Genomic DNA, 20613 nt, shown 5'->3' on the forward strand with positions numbered 1-20613 from the left:
CCCCCCCGTCTCCTCCAGCCCCCACATGCCCTCTGAATCAGCTCTGAAGGGCTAGGGGACCCCAGAACAGATTTTGGAAGAGGAAGGTCCCACTCACTGTGCCAGCAGAAACCCACTGGTGCAGCATTGGATATAGCCCTAAATACGGAATCTGTTAGAGCTGAGTTCTCTAAGGCAGAGATGCTCAAACTGCATACCAGTAACAATTGGGAGACTTTGGGGGGTCTGTTGGAGGTTCTTCCACTGAAGGTTCTTCCTTAACAACATTAGTGATGCCAAATTAACTTCCATGATGGCTTGTCCGCCACTTCCAGGCCTCTGCAATGTGCCGCCAAAGAAGTGTTGGAGATTTCTTAAGTTGGAGTTTCTGTTAATATGGGGCAATGGCAACAGCCAACAAGCCTGGTGAATGTTCTGCATGAACAGATTCAAACAGAAATCAAACATTGCTCTGCCTCTCTACATTGCCACCTTTACAACCCCCCCCCACTCCAGGTCACATCCCAGCCAACTCTAAAAACTCTCTGCTTCTGACTCTAAGCTCTGGCTTTATCTTGTAACTACGGTAACTCTGAGTTGAGGGAGGGGCCTCAACCATTTGTTGTCTTACACCAGGGAATCAGCATGTTTTTACATGAGTAGAATGTGTCCTTTTATTTAAAATGCATCTCTGGGTTATTTGTGGGGCATAGGAATTTGTTCATTTTTTAAAAAAAAATACAGTCCGGCCCCCCACAAGGTCTGAGAGACAGTGGACTGGCCCCCTGCTGAAAAAGTTTGCTGACCCCTGTCTTACACCAAGTCCTCCGGATGGCTCATCCCCCAGGCTATCACCTCATGAGGAAGTTAGCCTGGCGTAATTAGCTTTTAACACTTGGCTTAATTAAAGGATTAGAAGTGTCTAGCACACAGTATAACACACACAGGTCTGGCTATTTCCCTGTTTTAGCACCCCAAGCCTTAATTAAATTCTAGCACCTACTGGACCCAGGAATTTAGGGGGTTTAGCACCCACAAATCATAACACTATGTTTCTTTTGTTGGCCTTTTCTCAAAGATAGAGGAAAATGGTTTATTTCATGTCTCCTCACCTCACAGGCCTCCCTGCACTGTTCTCTTATTTCCTATTCTACTTTCCTAATCACAAGTCTCTCTGCTATTCCTCTTTTTCCCATCCTGTAAGGCTCCTAAGTTGCCTCCTTTTGCTGACTCCAGCGTGCCAATCCCCTCACTTTTACCCCACTCTCTTTCTTGCATTGCCCCAGAGGTATCTTGAATACCATCTCTGAACTCCCTCTCTTTCTTCAATCTTTATTTCTCTTTTTGTTTCACTACTTCTCTAATTGAATTCAATATCAAGAGCCCCTCTCTCATTGTGTTCCATAGCAAGAGCACACAGAGCTTTTACTCTCTCAAGCAATTTGCCTGCTGAGCAACTCTCATGTCCCTATGTGTACAATGGAATGGGAGAAGAGGAGAGACTGACAGATAAGAAAAACTGTCACAGGGGGATGTGGGGCAGTGAAGACATTGTAAGCTGGACAACATGCTCCATGTCCAGTTTCAAAGGGCTTGGAAGACCCTTAAATGCTCATCGTACAGAGAGATGCTAAAAGGCTATTTTGAATTCAGCAATTGGCTGTGCAAAGAATGAAATGATTACAGTTCTTATACTATTTTTTTGCAATTCGTTTCCATCAATATCCTTCCAAGTGTTTGACTTCCACTTGCTACCAGATTCCTCAGTGGCCTAGACACCTGTGCTGATTGCAAGCACCTTCTCATCTTGTATGTAAACAGTGGCGTATCACAGGGAGCCCACAGGGAATGTTCCCCTGGGCACAAAATTCTTAAGGATGCAAATTTTCTGCTCCTCATTCCTCTGACCCCCTTGAAATCATCTCAGCAGCACCTGTGGCCAGGACTATAGAGTGCCAGCTCCACAGCCAATGGCACGGCAGAAGGAGCAGGACCTAGAGTTGGGCTTGTGCTTCTAAGCAAGGGCCCGCAGGTTCTCCCATAATGGAAGCAGCTGTCGGGCTCAGAAACGTCAAGCACAGAATAAAATCAGGGAGCGATAGGAGCAAAGGATTGTAATGGGATTGAAGCAAAGCAAGAAGGTCCTCGTGAAAGAGAACTGTGCCCTTGCCCACCACAGCCAATTTAAAGCCCTTTTGACTTAACAGTGTTTGTGGTAGCTAGTATCAGATAATTAAAAGCGATAGAACAACGTGAAGGATAACACCAACGTATATGTCAGTAATGACCATACTATGCATTGAATACACGTTTGTTCAACATTTGTAGCTTGATTTGGATAGGTGAGGCAGTTGGATTTCAGAATGCTTAACCATTTTTCCTCTGATGTTTTCCCACTGTAACTCTCTCCCCTGCACACATGGAGATCTGTAGCTTTTCCCTCTAGAAATTCCAAATATGTGTTTGTGAGGATGTTTCAATTTCTCCAAGTCTCTAACAGTGGTGGGGAAACACATGTTTTTTTTAAGAATCACAGAACCCACCTTCAAAATACTAAGCAGCTAGTACACCAAAATATACACCCCTGCATATTTTGTGATTCTAAAAGCAATAGCTTAAGAAGTGCAATATTGCTTGAGATATCACAAGCGACTGGTTAATGTTTTGACATTAAAGAACTGCACCCTCTAACTTGTGATGGAGTGGTATGAAAGATTTCCTGGATTTATGTATGTGTCGTGAGGATCTAAGATTTCCCTTTTCTATTGCTGCAAGAATGCTCAAGGCAGCTGTGGCTAGTTGAAACTATTTTTTGAATTGGACACACACTTACTGTCAAGGTGGCTACTCGTTTGTAATTTCAATGAACAAACATCCATCAGATTTCCCAGCAGCTGTATATTTATTTATTTTAGTCATAGTGCTGATTATCTGACCTTGTTCAGTGTTTCTAAAATTGTTTCAGCTGTTATCTGTCTTTGCTTTAACATTTCCCCTGAAGTTGGTCCTTTTCTTTCAGAAAATGTAATACTATGCAATATTTTTGCTAATGTAAGAGACTTATTTTTTACATGATTACTACTTCTGCTGAAAGTGATCTAAATAAATGAAAAAAATATTAATGAAGCTATGCTCTTATAGGAAACAAACACACATACCTGCCCATTTGGACTATGAGAAGGCTACAAAAAGTAATGCAATTAGAAAATTTATGTCAGAGAGGAAAATAATCTAGTAAAATGTGTGCATAGTAGCAACTAATTAATTTTGTGCCTAATTTATAAAAACCTTGTTTGGACACCTGTCCAAATCCTTTAATTTCTGTACTGATTAATTCAGGCTAAGGGTTTAATTTCATTTTTTTCTGAAGATTTTCTTTATTACATGCCATCCTGCCCCACTTACACCACAACTGTTGCACAGGAACTGATGAAATTGCTGTGGGATAACCAGCCTTAAATAACCAACATACAAAGGACTTATTAATGCATTAAGGGGTTAATACCATAGAGTAAGCTGTCCTGCCAGGCTTAGCTATGTCCACTTCACCTCACCTTGGGAGGAACTACCGTAGGTAACTATTGTTCTCTTCCAGTCTACCTGAGAAGCTCAGTGTGTAAAGAAGTTTGAGCTGGTTGCTCCACCACAGACTGCATGACTTTCACCAGCCACTCGAGTTCCTATACCAATAATTTAGGAACTTTCACCATTTTGGAACAAAACTTAAGTTTTACTGGCTGTGCAACTTTTTCTGATTGCTGTATAGAAAAGTACATGAATCTGACCTTTGAAGAATTTGTAAGTAAACCTATTTTTAACTTGCCAACTGTGATCACTACCTATGCTGGGGGAAGAGGGGAGTTTTGGAACTCACCAGGGCATATTTTAAATGTGTAACAGCCTATATTTCCATGCTTTACTTTGCTGCATATTTTGTGATTATAAATCTCTGCTTTGGTGGGAGGGGAGTTCTCTAACCAGAGAATACTTCACCCAAATTTTGGATCTTGGCATAAGGAATTCTTTTTATACCTATTATTTTCTTTGCACCAACAATTGCCTTATACTGAGTCAGACTGTTTAGCTCAGCATTGCCTCGGTTGTCTGGCAGTGGATCTGCTGTGTTTCAGGCAGGGGACAATCCCAGCCCCACCTGGAGATGCAAGGGACTGGGGACTTTTTGGTTGCATTGCTGGTGCTCTACTGCTGAGCTATAGGTTACAAGAGAGTTGGCATAGATGCTTTTGTAGAAGCATTTTGGTACCCATTGAAAACAACAATGCCTGCTTCTGGTTGAAACAATTTCAGTATCATCCTAAACACATGCTTGAAAAAACTGAGACACTTTAAACATTAGCAATGAATTTGTTTCCTAAAAATAACAAATCTTTATTGCAAATCCATTTGTTTTCACACTTTCCATGTTGATGTTCGTTGCCCCCATTGTGCTCTTCTCCTTTGTGTTTTATAATTCGGAATTCTTCCCCTGTGCACTGTTGCTTGAAAATACTCTTCTCCAAGCCAGTAGTAAGATGTGTTTTTCAGTAAACATTGGGACCTACAGGCCATTAAGTTTTTGATCATGAAATGAGTGGAAACTATTGCTATAAGTCAGGTTTGGTTGTTGCCATCTGGAGGAGGGCAAAGAATTGTATTAGACCCAGACTTGCCAGATCGAAATCACTGAATATTTCTGCTGCAAGAGTGGAGACAGTTTTCTCTGATTATTATTTCTTCTTGCAGCTCCACCTGCTGTATCATCTAAAAATCTGTTCCAGAGGGTTGGTAGGATCATCAGGAACAAGATGGGATGGTGTTGCTGGGGGCTACAATGGATAAAAATCAACTTTCCTTCTTGCTTCAGCAGGGAATCTCTGCTTGGCCTCAAGACTTTCCACAGCTGGAAATCTGAATTCAACCCATCATCTTGAGTTGGTGTTGATTGGATTAGATGTTTCAGATGTGGATTTGCAGTGTTGACTCATGAGGTACTGTAGTTTTCAGAATTTGCTGACAGATCAAGCTGCACTTTAAATGTTGAAGCAGAATCAAAGTTGAGTAATTCCATAATTGTTTGAAGGCTAACCGCTGTATTTCCATACCACTTCCAGATGCAGTTATCTGCAGAAAACTACACTGGACCTGAAAGTTGATCACTTGTGTACTAGAGGTGCCAGCATGAGCCCAGATCTCTGGGTACTGTTCTCTGTTTTCAGTTATTATCATCTTGTACTGAGGCTGCAATCCTGCACACACATAAACACCAAAGTGTCACTCAATGGGGCTAACATCTGAAAAGACATATATAGGACTGCATTGGAAGTGTAGTTCCTCCTGTTGTCCAAGGTTTGCCTCTGTGTGCTTACAGATGGGGGATTTATATTGATACTAAAAAGGGGGTCCTTCACAGCAATAAATTAATTTATTGGCAGCTCCCCCCCCCCCCCGGATAAATTCAGATTAAGGAGGGAAGGGAGATGAGTTGGCATTTTGATGCCAAACACAACGAATGCATGTTGTGAAAAATATGCATGCATGTGGAGGAGCACCCACCCCACAATAAGCACCCATCAGGAAGCATCCTATTTGTAATTCTGTTTCGAATTTGGTTTTAAAACCAGTATTTGTAATACCGTAAAAGGCGTAGTACTTGGTTTAGAAATCTTACTGTATGAATCAGAATAATGTAAAGGTTATCATGTTGAGAAAAACAAACAAAAGTAATGATGGGATAATACTTTTTATTAAGATGCAAATGAACTTTCAGTTCCCCAGAACTTTTATTCAGGCTTGGATGTCTTTGGATCTGGCCAGAGTGCTCAAGTACAAACACAACGAAGACTTGTTTCCATGAGCTGCTGTCATTGGGAATGGCATCTAAGTTATAACAATGGATTTGGTGCATGTCCCTTACAAATTACTCCTCAGTCTGTGCAAACAGAGCTTTCTGTTCTGCCGCTTGGAAGACCAGGCAGGTGGTGGTTGGCACATCTGCCTGAAATGCTTTGTTCCCAACTCTTTTAAAGCAGCAGTGGAAACAAAACCTATAAACCCTACTTTCATCAGTAGCATGCTGCATGTTAAGATCAAAGTACAATCTATGAAGAGCAGGTGCTGAAACAGTAACCAAACTTGGGAAGCCCCCCCCCCCCGGGTTGCTGCTTAAACCTTTAAGACAGAGGCAACAAGAACACTCACATTACGGACCGCAGCATTATGATTGCAGGATGCTAGCTTCTGGTTGGTGCAAAAGTACCTGCTCGACAGTAGTTAACAGCACTTCTCATTTTGCATGAGCAAATGAAAATCAGCGGCGAAAGTGTGTGGCAATGGAGAGCTGGTCAAAACATTGGCTCAGTTTGCATGCAATGCTAAGCCGATCCATTACAGTGTGTCAACATGTAAATGTGCCCTTTGAAGATTGCTGCTGCAGTTATCTGCTCCAGCTGCTGTTGCACTTCCCTGTAAGAATAACTGGGTGGAATCTGATGTTATGTGAGCAGAAGGCAAGTTCTTGCAATGGATAATTTCCATAGAACATAGTTCACCGTGCTCAGCAGATTCCTCTGACACTTTGGAGTAAGCCTAGTTTTTTTGGGAGCAGGGTACAGGGGGGGGCTGCAGTGGGGATGCGGGAAAAGGAAAGATCCATTGATGTGAGCTGTCGCCTGCTGCAAACAACCCACCCAATATCGTGAGTGTGCATCATAGAACAGCAAACCATATTATACAGAAGCATTTCTTGTATCTGTGCCCTCAGGAAACATTTCATACAGAATCCACCTTCCAACAAACCTGGTGGAACAGGTAAGTAATATCTCTCCTGCTGGAAGTTTTGTAATTGGTAGTTGTCCTTCATGCAGCTTTGGGGAAATGGCACTGTGGGGATGGGGTTGGGGTTAAGGAGGGAACTAATAGAATTGTATTCACAGGGTGTCTTTGTGTGCACACAGGTATGTGTGTGCATAGGTATATCATAGTTGGATTGTGGTAGATGGAGTAGGTATCTTACATTTTGAAATCCATTGTTGTGTGCAATGTATTGGAAGAAAGGGGGAAATGGTTGTGTTGTCAGAAGGTGGTTTCATCTGTAGTACATCTGAAACAGGAGGTGTAAGTAGGTTTTTCTTGTGTGTGTCTGCGCTGTTGTCTGCCAACAGCCAATCTAGTGTCTAAGGTGAGTGCTGATGCTTCATTTCAATGCAGGACGAAGGTAAATGGGTGGGGGGAGACAGGTTGGCATTTTTATGATATTGTGTGGATGTTGCAACAAGTATTATGCAAAGCAAAGCAATTGGAAACAGCAGCCAATAAATAAAATCTGCAATAAAAACGAAGCACATCTCAAGGGCACAAACCAGAAGCATACTGCAAACAAGACAAGGGGCCCAATGGATCTTCATAGGAAGGATATTTAACAATCCTGTTCCTACTGCTGAAAAGACACATGTACCAGCTCTCACATGGCAGTAGGACCATGAGCATCCCAGTCTTAAGTGGTTGGCAGGCTCATGGGGGTGGGATGCGATGGTGTTGGAGGCAGTTCAGAATGCTAAACCTAATTTTGTGCATGTGCCACATTCAGCAGACCAGATACCCAAAACTAGCTACTTGATTGCACACACAGATTTTTTTAAAAAAATTAATTTTTTGATTCATATTGTGAGAAGACTTCCAGTTTATATATCTGGAACATATTTTCAACAAAATAAGCATTTGCTCTTGATAAAAGCTTGATGGCCGTGAACTGCATGACAAGACCACCCAGCCAAGCAGCCTTTTGTTGGGTGAGTATTTTCTCTATTTGGATCATTCTCCTGATTGCTTCTTGCATATGATTTATGTCGTTGCTGACTCCCACTCAGATCTAAATCTTGTTCTTGGGTGGGCTTAATTGGAGAGGGGGTTGATTTTCTAAGTGTTTCTCTACTGTGGGGGTAGATGGGTGGGTGATATCAAATATCACTTCCTAGAGGACAGTATGGTAATACACATTAGAATAAATGCACCAACACCACAAACAAGTAGAGACTTCTCAGGAAACAGACTAGCTTCTTTTGAATGATCCCCAACAAAACTTGTATATAAAAAGCTGATTATAAATGATCTAGTCATTTATCTCAGGGAGAACCTGTGGCCCTCCAGAGGTTACTGGATTACCACCCAGGCATTATATCTAACTACTGTATTGTCCATGCTGGCTGGGATTGACTGGAGTTGGGAGTCCAACAACATCTGGAGGTCCATAGGTTCTGGGTTCCTAGCATATCTCCCGTTATCTTGTTTATGGCCCTAAATAAATCCCTCTTCCTCATAATTAGATTCAGTTTCCTAGGATGCAATCCTAACCCCACATACCTTGAAGTGAGTCCCACTGGATACAATGGAATTCACTTCTCAGTATATTAGCTATATTAGGATGGAAGCCTGTCTGCAAAAATGTGAATAATGAAACGGCTTTTGTGCAGAAAAGTGATCTCAATAACAATATAATCAGAAGTGGCCAACTCCCTCCCACCCCCTGCCAAGAGCCACATTCTCATGGAATTTTTTTAAGCTTCTTTCTGGGGCGATGAGCATAACTGGAGCCCTCCACTCCCCCCCAAAAAATCACTCCTGCTTGCTTACCTGTATGAAATTAGACCAAAAGTCCCATTCACTCCTAAGGCCTCGGGTTCAGGTTGCCCATGTTACAACAGAAATATTCAGCCACTTTGTTAAGTCATTGACCAAAATACCACCTGGACTTTATGACCCAAGAGTCAGCAACATTACCCTGTAGCATATATCGCAAAGCAAACCCATGCAGCAGGCTCCCCATGTTAGGAGTTTTTTCCCGATTGAATAAACTAGCTACGGAATACTCCTAGATTGGACAGAGAAACTATTTCTCCTACAGACAGTTGGAATACTGTTATGGTCCTGAGATATAGACCACAATAACACATGCAATGGGAACTTCTTGAAAAGATGCAATGCTGTGCAGTGTCCACGGAGGTGTCGCTGGTATGAGCTACTCTCCCAAACGGTTCTGGTGATTTTGACCACATAATTGGAACCACATAAACTGTGAGGGGCATGCAGTTGCTAGTGTCTTTGGATGTTATGATGACATCATGCTTGCTGTTTTTTACATTGTCATCAATACTAAGAGGCTTCAATATTTCTAGGGTACAAGGCACCAAATCAGCAAAGATGAAATATCTGAGCAGCTATACACACCCAAGGATACTCTGTGAACTCAGCACGGCAGATCATGTAAGTTGCATTGTTGCTCATACAAGTCTTAGCAGAGTCAGTTGGAAATTCCACCCTATAATTGCCTCCACACTGTAATTGCCTCACAGTGTTTTCCTTATGCTGTTTCATATGACCTCGTCAAAAGGGCAATATTAATTTGCAAAGAGGGAACGAGAGTTTATATTGAAAAGCCACAGCTCTTACAAGCAGTGCATTATTTATTTTATTAATTTGCTCTTTTTTACATTATGGGAAACATTAATCTATTTACATTTTTTTCTTGTCCACACACCAGATAAGTAGATAATCTTATGAAAACCCAATTCATAAAACCATACAATGCTCTCCATCTCTCCATCTAGAGGCTTTGCAAGTTGTACCACTTTTTTTTTCAAATCGAAAACATACTGATGATTATCATGATTGGAAATGCAGATAGAATGCACGTATGTCAGTGATTTACATTCTGGTTTAAATATGCATTATAAATTAGAAAAAAATCAAACAGTAAATTCACAAATACAAAGTTTAAATTAAAGTGATAGTGCACACCAAAACCGTAATGGAGCACCCAATAAATAAATAAACTGAAATATATTACAAATAACTTATTACCATTTTCCTTTTCACTATTAAAATGTTTAATCCATTTTCTCATTGGTCATTACAAAAAGATTAACAGTATTTTTATGGAAACATCTGCAAAAAAATATAATAAATACTTTTCAACTTTTGATGTAGGAAGCCATTTTTGTTCATCTCCAAGCAGCCACAATACGCCCAACAATTTTGTAATTTAAAACCAAAGAAATCCTGGGAAGAACGGTTTCCCCACAGATTTGGACTTAAAAAACAAAAACAAAGCCAGCATGTCCAAATAAAATTAGAATAGGAAGCACTGATCCGGACAAAATTAAGCACTTTTAAATTCCATTAATTTCAGTGGCAGAAATCTGAAAACATGCTTAACTTTACCGTTGAAATTAATGGGACTTGAAAAATGCTTAACATTGTCTGGATTGTGTACTAACAGCATAATCCTATAATGCAGGTTTGGGAAACCTTTTCTCTCCATTCCCAGTTGTTGCTTAACCACAACTCGAACCAGCCCCAGCAAGCATGGCTTGGGAGTTGTAGTTCAGCAACACCTAGAAGGCCAAAGGTTCTCCACACCTGCTATAACATCTACCCAAAAGTAAACCCCCATTGAGCTTAATGGGACTTCTCAGTAAGGATTCTACATAGGACTGCATTGTAAATGTTATCACTGTATGTAACCATAGCAAACATTACTTCACTTTCTAGCAGGTAGCCTGATCATAGACTTGAAATACATTGTCAGGATTGGGTTATTGCCCACTGTGCTCTCACACACTCAACATCCTCATGTTCTATGCAAACATTCAGAATTTGGATGCAAGCTGAGTTTTGCTTAAAAACTAGGTAGAAGTTATTTTTCCATCCGCACATAGAACATGAACGACCAGGCATCATGCTAACAGATTCTTTTATATTTCATACCAAAATTATGGTGTATAAATGCAACTATTCTAGAATAAAAAGTTCTGGCACCAATCTTCAACATATTTACCTAGGTGTAAACCCAAGGAAAATAATGGGATTTTACTAGGAAGTTATGAGTGTACGTTCATAGCAGATGAAACAACCAGATTTATTGCATCGTTTTAATTATAATTATTTTCAAGCTGCTTGTCAACCAGTCTTAATTCCTGTTTCATGGGTTCAAATAAACAGAAATGTCGCTGTGAAAATGGCCTTTTGTTTGGGTGCTGTTGTGTGTACATTTTCATACAAAGAGTCCTCAAATCTTTTAAACAGAGAGCATGGCCATACATTTAAAGGTGGCAATTGGCACTATGTAGACTGAAACAGTGTGTGAGCCTTCATTGCTACTATAGTTTTAGAGAAAAGTGTTGTTCAGATAAAATAAAATTTATCCTAGCAAATACAAAGTGATTGAAATCCGTGCAAGTCAGACTTTCCACGATCGGTTCCTGTGATGAGTTACATTGGATTTTTCATCCTACTGTTTAAAGTCTTTAAAATATTGAATTATTAGCCCTTTACTTGTAAAATATAGCAGTGATATTTTGTGCCCCGTTTATAAACATATAGCTTGGATATATCAATGGCTTTGAGAGGTAGCAAATTCTCTAGTGGCTTTATAAATGTTTTATGAAAGTTTTCCTTGCCAGAACCTATTACCTCTCCCAAATTCTTGAATAAAATTAAAGCCCCTGACTAGGACACTGTGTAATGTGACACATCCTGATAGGATCATGTATGTTTTCAAAAAACTTTTTCCCAATGCAAATTGTGATGTTTTGAAATGTGAACTATACAGTTATGTCAACCATGCAGTCAAGGATTCCACAGTTGGATTGTGTTAACAGTAAGGGCACTGAAAGCCAACTCTGGTAAGATGCAGAGTACAGATTATCAAGTCAATCTGGGTACAGTACTTTGTTACTGTACCATCTCTTGTTCGCAGAATGCAGAACTCTCCTGGTTTTGTGACAAGTGAGGACCACTCACGGTCATGTTCAGTATGGGTGCCAAGAAAGATGCTCCAAAGACCAAATGGGCCAGGATTCTTAGGATGGTGCATGGGAGAACACTACGTACAGGCTAGATCCATGTTCTACTGACTTGAGTCAATGGATCTGAACACACCAGCTCCACAAGGGCATAATCTGCCAGCTCTATAATGCCTTATGGCCAGGACTCATATCGTATCTGGTTTTCACCACTCCTCCTAGCAGGATATTGGATGCTAGCCTTAAAACATTGTGGTGCCTGGCAGGTTTTCATGCTCTCTGCTAGCATGATGGTTGGTAGTGGCATGGTCACTGTTGTTCCCACCACACCCTGGTCCTGTTTCTGGGAATTGCTTTCTAGCCTTGATTCCAAAGTGCCTACAATTAGGCGTGGATTGCATTCTTAAAAGAATGCTCCACAGATAAAGAGATGTTCACCATCTGATATGTTGCAACAATTCCTTGATTTTTCAGAATTTGAGTATTTTCTATTTGAAAGAAGAAACTGATGTAAACAGTTTGATATGTAAGCAGTTTGATTCGTAGCATACAAATATAACTTTCATTTACAGCAGTGTTTTCAGATTTGGGCCCCCTGTTAGGTGCTGTTGGACTTTAATGCATACCTGCCAAGTTCCGGCCTGAGAAATAAGGGACTGGACCGGAAGTAGCAGACCGGAAGTAGCGCTGCCGCCATTTTGGAACTGGGCGGAGCATGATCAGAAGCAACTTTTTGTGGGATGCAAAGGGTTAAGTGCAGTCAAGTCACAACAATCCCTAGATAGTCCACTTGGAGGACTGAGGAGGAGGATATGACTAAGCGTAGTTTCCTCTTCCTTCACATGCAAATGAGTTGAGGAAGTGGCAGATAAATCCTGAAGGAAACAGCCATTTTCCCTCTCTTGGACCAGACCTCTTGGACTACACACATCTTAGTGAGTCTCTCCCTCAAGGCCTCCAGCCTAGAGAGAGAGATGAGATGGAGTCTCACTTCTTATAAGTGAACTTCACAATGTATATATTACCTTTTAACTAAGCAAGTCTACCTCTTGAGTGTGCTGTACCTCGAGATGCTTGTAAGTAAACATCTTTTATACTTTTAAGAGCATTGTGTTGTGTCTTTTCTTTTAAGAGGGAAAAAGGGGAAATACCAGGAAAATACACTTTATTTTAGTGGCTTAAATCAAGCCTGCGCAAACGTTCTTCTGCTGTGTATTTTGCAAAAGGGGAATGTTTTACTCTGCTAAAGTTTTGTGCTTGCTAGCGCAAGCGGGGATAGGATATATTAAACAATATCTCCTCATCCACATTCCTGAACATTCCCACAAAGGGTTATTGCGGCCCAGAGTTGCGTATTTTGTGTATTTTTGAAGGATTGATTTGGATTGTGATTTTGAACTCTGTAGGATTTTTCCAGTTAGGATTTCCTGGTTGAGCACATGGTCTCTTTGTTCTGCAGTGTGCTTGGGGGATTAACTACCCCTCCCCTCCCTCAGAGTTTACAGCACTGAGAAAGCTCAGAGGTAGTGAAGATATTTTTGAGATTTTGAATTTGATTTTTGAAAGATTTTTGAATTTTGGAAATTTTTGAAGTTTTAAGATGGCAAGCTCCAGTTTTGATAGTGAGGCAAGACCAAGTTTTATGCTGCTGGATGACAATAATTTTGTGCAGTGGAAGCAGCGCGTTTTAGTTTATCTTGCTGCTAGGCGTGTTCTGCAGGCCATTAAGGAAGAAAAGCCTACAGGAACCGATGCAGAAGCTTTAGCTAAGATAGAAGCTTGGAGTATTAAAAATGATGAAGCCAAGCACATAATTTTGAGCAGTTTGAGGAATGAGCATCTATCAATGATAAATTTTGAAGATGATGCATCTAAGATCCTAGAGGACATTGAACGCATTTATGCACAATCTACAGAGAGTTCCTATAGATACTTGTTGGATAAGTTACTCAAGTTGAAGATGAATTCTAGAGAAGAGTTTACAGAGCATTTTAAGAATTTTTCTGAGATTGTTCAAAGAATTGCCCTTACTCCCAGAGCCTTTGATGATGTGACTAAAGTAACGTTTATGCTTGCATCATTGGGACCTACGTTTGCTCCATTTAAAAGTATAATGGATCACACAAAGGATTTAACTTTTAATGAGCTTATCAACCATTTAAGAGAGGAATGCAGAGATAGCCTTGATTCTCAAGAAAGGAATCCAAGGAGGAAGGATAGCAGCTATGCATCCAAGCATTTTGGAAAGTCCAGACAGACATCTAGAGAAATAATTTGTTTTAAATGCAATGGGAAAAACCACATAGCAAGGAACTGCAAGAGTCAAAATGGGGATAAAGTTGAATCCCACCCCTCAAAACCACAAGGTGTTAAGAAGGGGAGTCATGAGCAAACCATGTTGATGCAGGAGAGGAGTTTAGCTGTCCAGGATTGTGAAAATAAGCGCAATAAGTGGATTCTTGACAGTGGAGCGAGTTCTCATTTCTGTTATGAAAAGGAGTATTTTAATGAGATTAATGGGGATGAAACCTCTGAAATTGAGATTGCTGATGGCAACATTGTAAAGGCAATTGGTTCAGGAACTGTGAATTTGAAATTCAACGTAGATCATGAAACAATTAATACTAAGATAACTGAAGTTAAGTTTGCACCAAAGCTTAATTGCAACTTACTCAGCGTGTCCAGTTTGGACAGGAAAGGTTTTAAAATTACATTTGAAAAAGGACAATGTATTGTGACTAAGCATGATGAAGTTTATGTTCAAGGCACACTAAAGGATGGTGTATATGAGCTTAATGTTTCAGAGAACCAGCAGAACCAGTCTGCAAAGGTGGCGCAACCAAGTCAAAAGGACGAAGGAAGTCTGGAACTCTGGCACAAGAGACTTGGACACAGAGACACCAACGTTATTCTGGAACTACAGAAAGGTGATCTTGTGAGAGGTCTGCAGGTAAAGCAAAGCAACACAAATACACCAACATCAAAATGTATAACTTGTGTTAGTGAGAAAGCAACTAAACCTTCTTTCCCACGTTGTGCAGAGAAGAGAAGCACTAAAGTATTGGACATTGTCCATACAGATCTATGTGGACCAATGAATGTGTCTTCTCTAGGAGGTAATAAATATATTTTGATATTTTTGGACGATTTCTCGAGATTCTGCGTAGCCTACTTTATCAAGGAGAAGAGTGAGACAGTGGAATTGTTCAGGGACTATCTTAACATGGTCAAGAACAAGTTCCAGCGAGCCCCTTCCATTTTAATGTCCGATAATGGTGGGGAATTTTGTTCACATGAGATGCAGGCCGTCATGGCTAGAGAAGGCATATCACACGTGACCACAGTTGCCTACACACCCCAACAAAACTCAATTGCAGAGAGGAAATTTAGATCCATTTTGGAAATGACAAGGTGCATGCTAAAGGAAGCTAACTTGTCACACAGGCTGTGGGGTGAAGCGGCTCGTTGCTCAGTCTATCTTCAGAACAGACTGCCCACAAAAGGCGCAGAGCGCACACCATTTGAACTTTGGCATGGAAAAGCCCCAAATTTGTCACATATACGTGTATTTGGAAGTTTGTGCTACTATCATGTGCCCAAGGAGCACAGACACAAACTTGATTCCAGAGCGAAGGCAGGGATCCTAGTTGGGTACGCTTCTGGAGGAAAAGGATATAGAGTCTTGGATCCGCAAACTGGCAAGACAAGTTCGCAGCATGTAATTTACTTCGATGAGCAAGGCAAAGTTGATACAAAGGACACTGCCATTGATTGTTCCAAGGAGCCACAGGATGAGGAATTTGTGATTTTTCCTTTTGAACCAATACAAAGTACTAATCCAACTTCTAGTGTCGTAGCACCCCCTATAGGTGACACCCGAGAAGACGTGGAGGTCCAGGCCCCTGGCAGCACCAGAGACGAAGATGATGACGAGCAGCTGTATGGGGATATGCCACTGCTGGAGGAGGATGAGGAAGCTGATGCGGTCGAAAGACCAGAGGTCAGACGCTCATCCAGAACCAACAGAGGTGTTCCACCATTACGGCTGTCCTACCTTACAAGGTCGGCGTCTCCACAGGAACCTTCCAAATGGGAAGAGATAGAGAGGATGCCACCAGATGAAGCCAGTCTCTGGAGGAAAGCTGCTCAGGAGGAGATAGATGCACTTCATCGGAACAGGACCTGGACACTCACAGAACTACCTCCTGGTAAGGAAGCAATTGGAAGTAAATGGGTGTTCAAGGTTAAAAAGGGTTCAGAAGGGGAGGTGCAACGCTACAAAGCTAGGCTTGTGGCACAAGGTTTTTCCCAGAAGTATGGAGAGGATTACGATCAAGTGTTTGCACCGACAGTTCGATACAGCAGTGTCAGACTACTTTTAAGTATTGCAGCATCTAAGCAAATGTCAGTTTACCATATTGACATTGCGACAGCCTTTCTTCACGGCGAAATTTCTGAGCAGATTTATATGAAGCAGCCCAAAGGTTTCATTAAACCAAATGAGGCACATCTAGTGTGCAAGCTGCAGAAAGGACTTTATGGTTTGAAGCAAGCAGCGAGGGCTTGGAACCAGAAACTCCATGAGATGCTGGTGCAGCTTGGGTACAAGCAAGGGACTGCTGATAAGTGCTTGTACACCAAACAAAGGAATGGACAGTTTTCGTACATTTTAGCCTTTGTTGACGACCTTTTAATTTCTACGTCAAATGAGAAAGACTATAAAGACATAGTCAAACACCTCAACAGGGAAGTAGAGGTCAAGGAACTTGGAAAAGTGAAATACTACTTGGGAATTCAAGTTGAGAGAGAAGAGGATGGATCGTTCTTACTCAGCCAAAGGCAAAAGATAACTGAACTGATTGAAAGCATGCAGATGCAGGACGCACACCCAGTTGCGACACCGATGGCCACAGACTTCTTGAAGAATCAACAAGGTTCGAAGTTGCTGCCAAACAACACGCAATACAGGTCAGCGGTCGGCAAACTTTTGTATTTGGTTACCACATGCAGACCTGACCTGGCAAGTGCAGTGGGGATCCTAAGTAGGAAAGTAAGTTGTCCCACTGAGCATGATTGGGCTGGAGTTAAGAGGGTTGTTCGTTATCTAAAGGGAACCATGGACTGTAAATTAAAACTGCCAGCTGTCAGAGACCCTAAACTGCTTGGGTACACTGATGCGGATTGGGCTGGGGACAATAAGGATTATAAATCCACAAGTGGCTATGTTTTTATGTATGGGGACGGAGCTATTGCATGGGGCAGCTATAAACAGAAATGTGTAGCTTTATCGTCCACAGAATCTGAGTACATTGCGGCTTCGGAAGCTTGCAGAGAGATCCCCTGGCTGGATCAGCTCCTGAAGGACTTTGGCGTGCCAAGAACGGGACCTGTCAGCTTGATGGAGGACAATCAGAGCAGTATGAAGCTGACACAAAGTGAAAAGTTCCTTGCACGCACCAAACACATTGGGGTCAGGTACCACTACATACGCCAGGTGATCGAGGATGGACTTGTTGAAATGTGTTACTGCAACACTGACCAGATGACTGCAGATGTCCTAACAAAGCCCCTGCCAAGAGAGAAGTTCCAGGATCTTCGTGGCAAGCTGGGACTCTTGGGTGGTTGATTAAAGTTATTTATGTATGTTTTTGTGTATGTTGTGAATTGCCTGAGAAGGGGTTTGTGGGATGCAAAGGGTTAAGTGCAGTCAAGTCACAACAATCCCTAGATAGTCCACTTGGAGGACTGAGGAGGAGGATATGACTAAGCGTAGTTTCCTCTTCCTTCACATGCAAATGAGTTGAGGAAGTGGCAGATAAATCCTGAAGGAAACAGCCATTTTCCCTCTCTTGGACCAGACCTCTTGGACTACACACATCTTAGTGAGTCTCTCCCTCAAGGCCTCCAGCCTAGAGAGAGAGATGAGATGGAGTCTCACTTCTTATAAGTGAACTTCACAATGTATATATTACCTTTTAACTAAGCAAGTCTACCTCTTGAGTGTGCTGTACCTCGAGATGCTTGTAAGTAAACATCTTTTATACTTTTAAGAGCATTGTGTTGTGTCTTTTCTTTTAAGAGGGAAAAAGGGGAAATACCAGGAAAATACACTTTATTTTAGTGGCTTAAATCAAGCCTGCGCAAACGTTCTTCTGCTGTGTATTTTGCAAAAGGGGAATGTTTTACTCTGCTAAAGTTTTGTGCTTGCTAGCGCAAGCGGGGATAGGATATATTAAACAATATCTCCTCATCCACATTCCTGAACATTCCCACACTTTTGATGCTGCTCTGCCCTGTTCCAAAATGAACGCCGCACCAGAAGTCGTGCTGCAGCCATTTTGGAACTGGGCAAAGCAGCATCAAAAGTCGCTTCTGAGCATGCTCCACCCAGTTCCAAAATGGTTGCCGCGCCATAATAAACCGGGAAAAAACAAAAAAAATCTGTTTTTCTGGCTGGGGACAGCTGGAAAAATGGGGGTTTCCCAGGGAATACAGGAGACTTGGCAGCTATGCTGTAATGCCCATCATCCCTGACCACTGGCTAAGCTAAGGGGGGATTATGAGAGTTGTAGTCCAACACAATCTGGGGACCAAAGGTTAAAGAACATTGATTTACAGCATTTCAACAGCAAATGTCTGTGTGTATATGTGCAAGATCTGAAAGTCTTGTCAAGGCTTGGACATCAACAAAGCCAAGGCTATTTTTGCTCCCCTTTTATAACCTGATATAATTCATATATTACCATAGGAATTGGCAATATAGTACAATCATAAAAAAAATCTTACTAGTTAGTTAGACAATGGGATTCTAAGATTTCTTAAATTTAACCTCCACCCACCTTTGCGTTTAAGTTTCCCTTTTATTGCCTTAAAAAAACACCCAGATTATTTCCTTGGAAGATTGATTTTACAGTCTTCTGCTGATCAAAAAAGGATTCTAAAGCAAGACTGAGGAAATAACATGTGGCAGTTTGTGCAGCTGCAGGTCTCTTACATTTCATCTGAAAGGTTAACTTCAACTTTTACTGCAGCACACCTACCTCTCCAGCTCCTTCCGATCAGTCAGGTGAAAAGGGGTATGATTTCTTAGGAATGAAATAATGTGTGCCATCTTTTTAAAATAATAATAATAATAATAATAATAATAATAATGGTCATAGCAAGGGATTCTGAGCTAGATCTGCTTTCATCATTAATTAGGAAGACAACAGAATCCTAAAGGTTTACCCTGCAATACTGAATTTCCAAAATACTGTATAATTGAATATTGCTGTACACTAGATAACAGACTACCTTTAAGGACCAAGAATGAATTAATTGGTGTATCTACTGTACAGAGGTGTGTGCATGTATGCTTGTTGTGTATGTGTGTGACTTCAACTGTGTGTCTGTGGGATTCTTTACATGAGGCAAGGTGGTAGCATCAGTACATGTGACAAAGCGTTAGGCTGACATGGGCAAACCTTTAGAAAGCAAGGGGAATTAGCGAAAAATCTCTTGGAGGATTGACAACTACGCCACAGAAGTGTTACTTCATTGGGAGAGGAGAGAGAGATAAAGGGAGAGGGGGATACAAATACTTATTGGTGTCTCTGAGCATGGACCTAGGAGGGCAGATTATACAAGAGATGTTTCTTGCCATTAAGAGTCCTCTTGGTTGGATCCCTTCATAGCCTGGTCTGGGCTTCGGGGATGTAAATCTCAATGCTTTCGGCGCTTTCAGTGGCTGAGTTCTGACGGACAGACGCAGCTCGTTTGGCAGCCATCAGCCGTTTCCGGGCCTCCTGACGCTGTGAGCTCTCCAAAGAGCGTTCCCGTATGAGTGGCACCTGACCTTTCGATGGCTTCTTTGGCACTGGAGGAGGGGCCCTTCTCTCCTGATCAAAGCAGAAGGTTAATGACATTATACAGCTTCTCAGGGGAAAAACAAAACAAAAAAAGAGGTGGGTGTGGAAAAAACAAACAAACTAGGATAGGTCAGTAGTTAGAACACACTTCTTTTCTTTAAACCTAAAGTTTGTTAGTTCTTATCTGCATTTTTTCTTCTTCATTGAACTGATTTTTTATTGAAAGAATAACATAATCTTAAGGCAAAATAGGAAAATAGGGAGGAACTGAGAGCAGTGATAGTTCTTTATGGGTACAGTGCGTCAGCTACACACACTTGGTGCTGAAGCTCCCATTGCTAAACATTGTGTGTGGTTCCCTCTGGGAAATCTAGACTCCCTTTTCCTGGTACCAAAGACTAGAAAGGAGAGCATCTTAAGCAGAACTTGGTAACACTGCTTAAAGCAATACAATGCCATAAATCTTAAGATACTAGATGCAATTTACATCACCCAACAATTAATAAGAGTCTTGGGATTTTTTAATAAAATTAACTCGTCATATTAGAATAGTGTGTAATAGGTATGAAAAGACACAAATAATGAGGTCCCCTCTCCCCCCTTTATATACAATAAACATACACAAGACTAAATGGGCTTACAACACTGAGGACTTATGGATATATTTCACACGATCATATGAACTAGCAGCCTGATATTAGTTATCACAGCAAGAATTTTTTTAAAAAAGGGGGGGGAGCAAGCATGTGCTTAGTGGCAGCTGACCCTGGTAACATGATACACTCTTTGGGTATTGCTATAAAAGTGCTTCTGAAAGTGTAGCATTGTGCTGAATTAGCACCATAAGTAAACAATTTAATTACAAACTCAAGAGTTAGTGGGGATTACTTAAAAGGTATTCTGAAAGCATACATTAGTCATTACTTTTGCATCCAAACAAGGTTAACAAGGAAAAAAAGTGTATATATACACATGCTATATATACATAT

General features: G+C 41.2%; 1 protein-coding gene across 1 annotated transcript in view; it reads right to left on the minus strand.

The window, feature by feature from the left end:
- Positions 1–19151: 19151 nt before the first annotated feature.
- DLGAP1 (DLG associated protein 1) overlaps positions 19152–20613 on the minus strand; it is a 105065-nt gene continuing 103603 nt past the window's right edge. Inside the window, exon 10 of the mRNA XM_035124393.2 lies at positions 19152–19654. Within this exon, the coding sequence (XP_034980284.1) occupies positions 19445–19654 (210 nt within the window). The 3' untranslated portion in view covers positions 19152–19444. The remainder of the gene's footprint in view (positions 19655–20613) is intronic.

Source organism: Zootoca vivipara, chromosome 8 (genome assembly GCF_963506605.1).
Source record: "Zootoca vivipara chromosome 8, rZooViv1.1, whole genome shotgun sequence".
Lineage (NCBI taxonomy): Eukaryota > Metazoa > Chordata > Lepidosauria > Squamata > Lacertidae > Zootoca > Zootoca vivipara.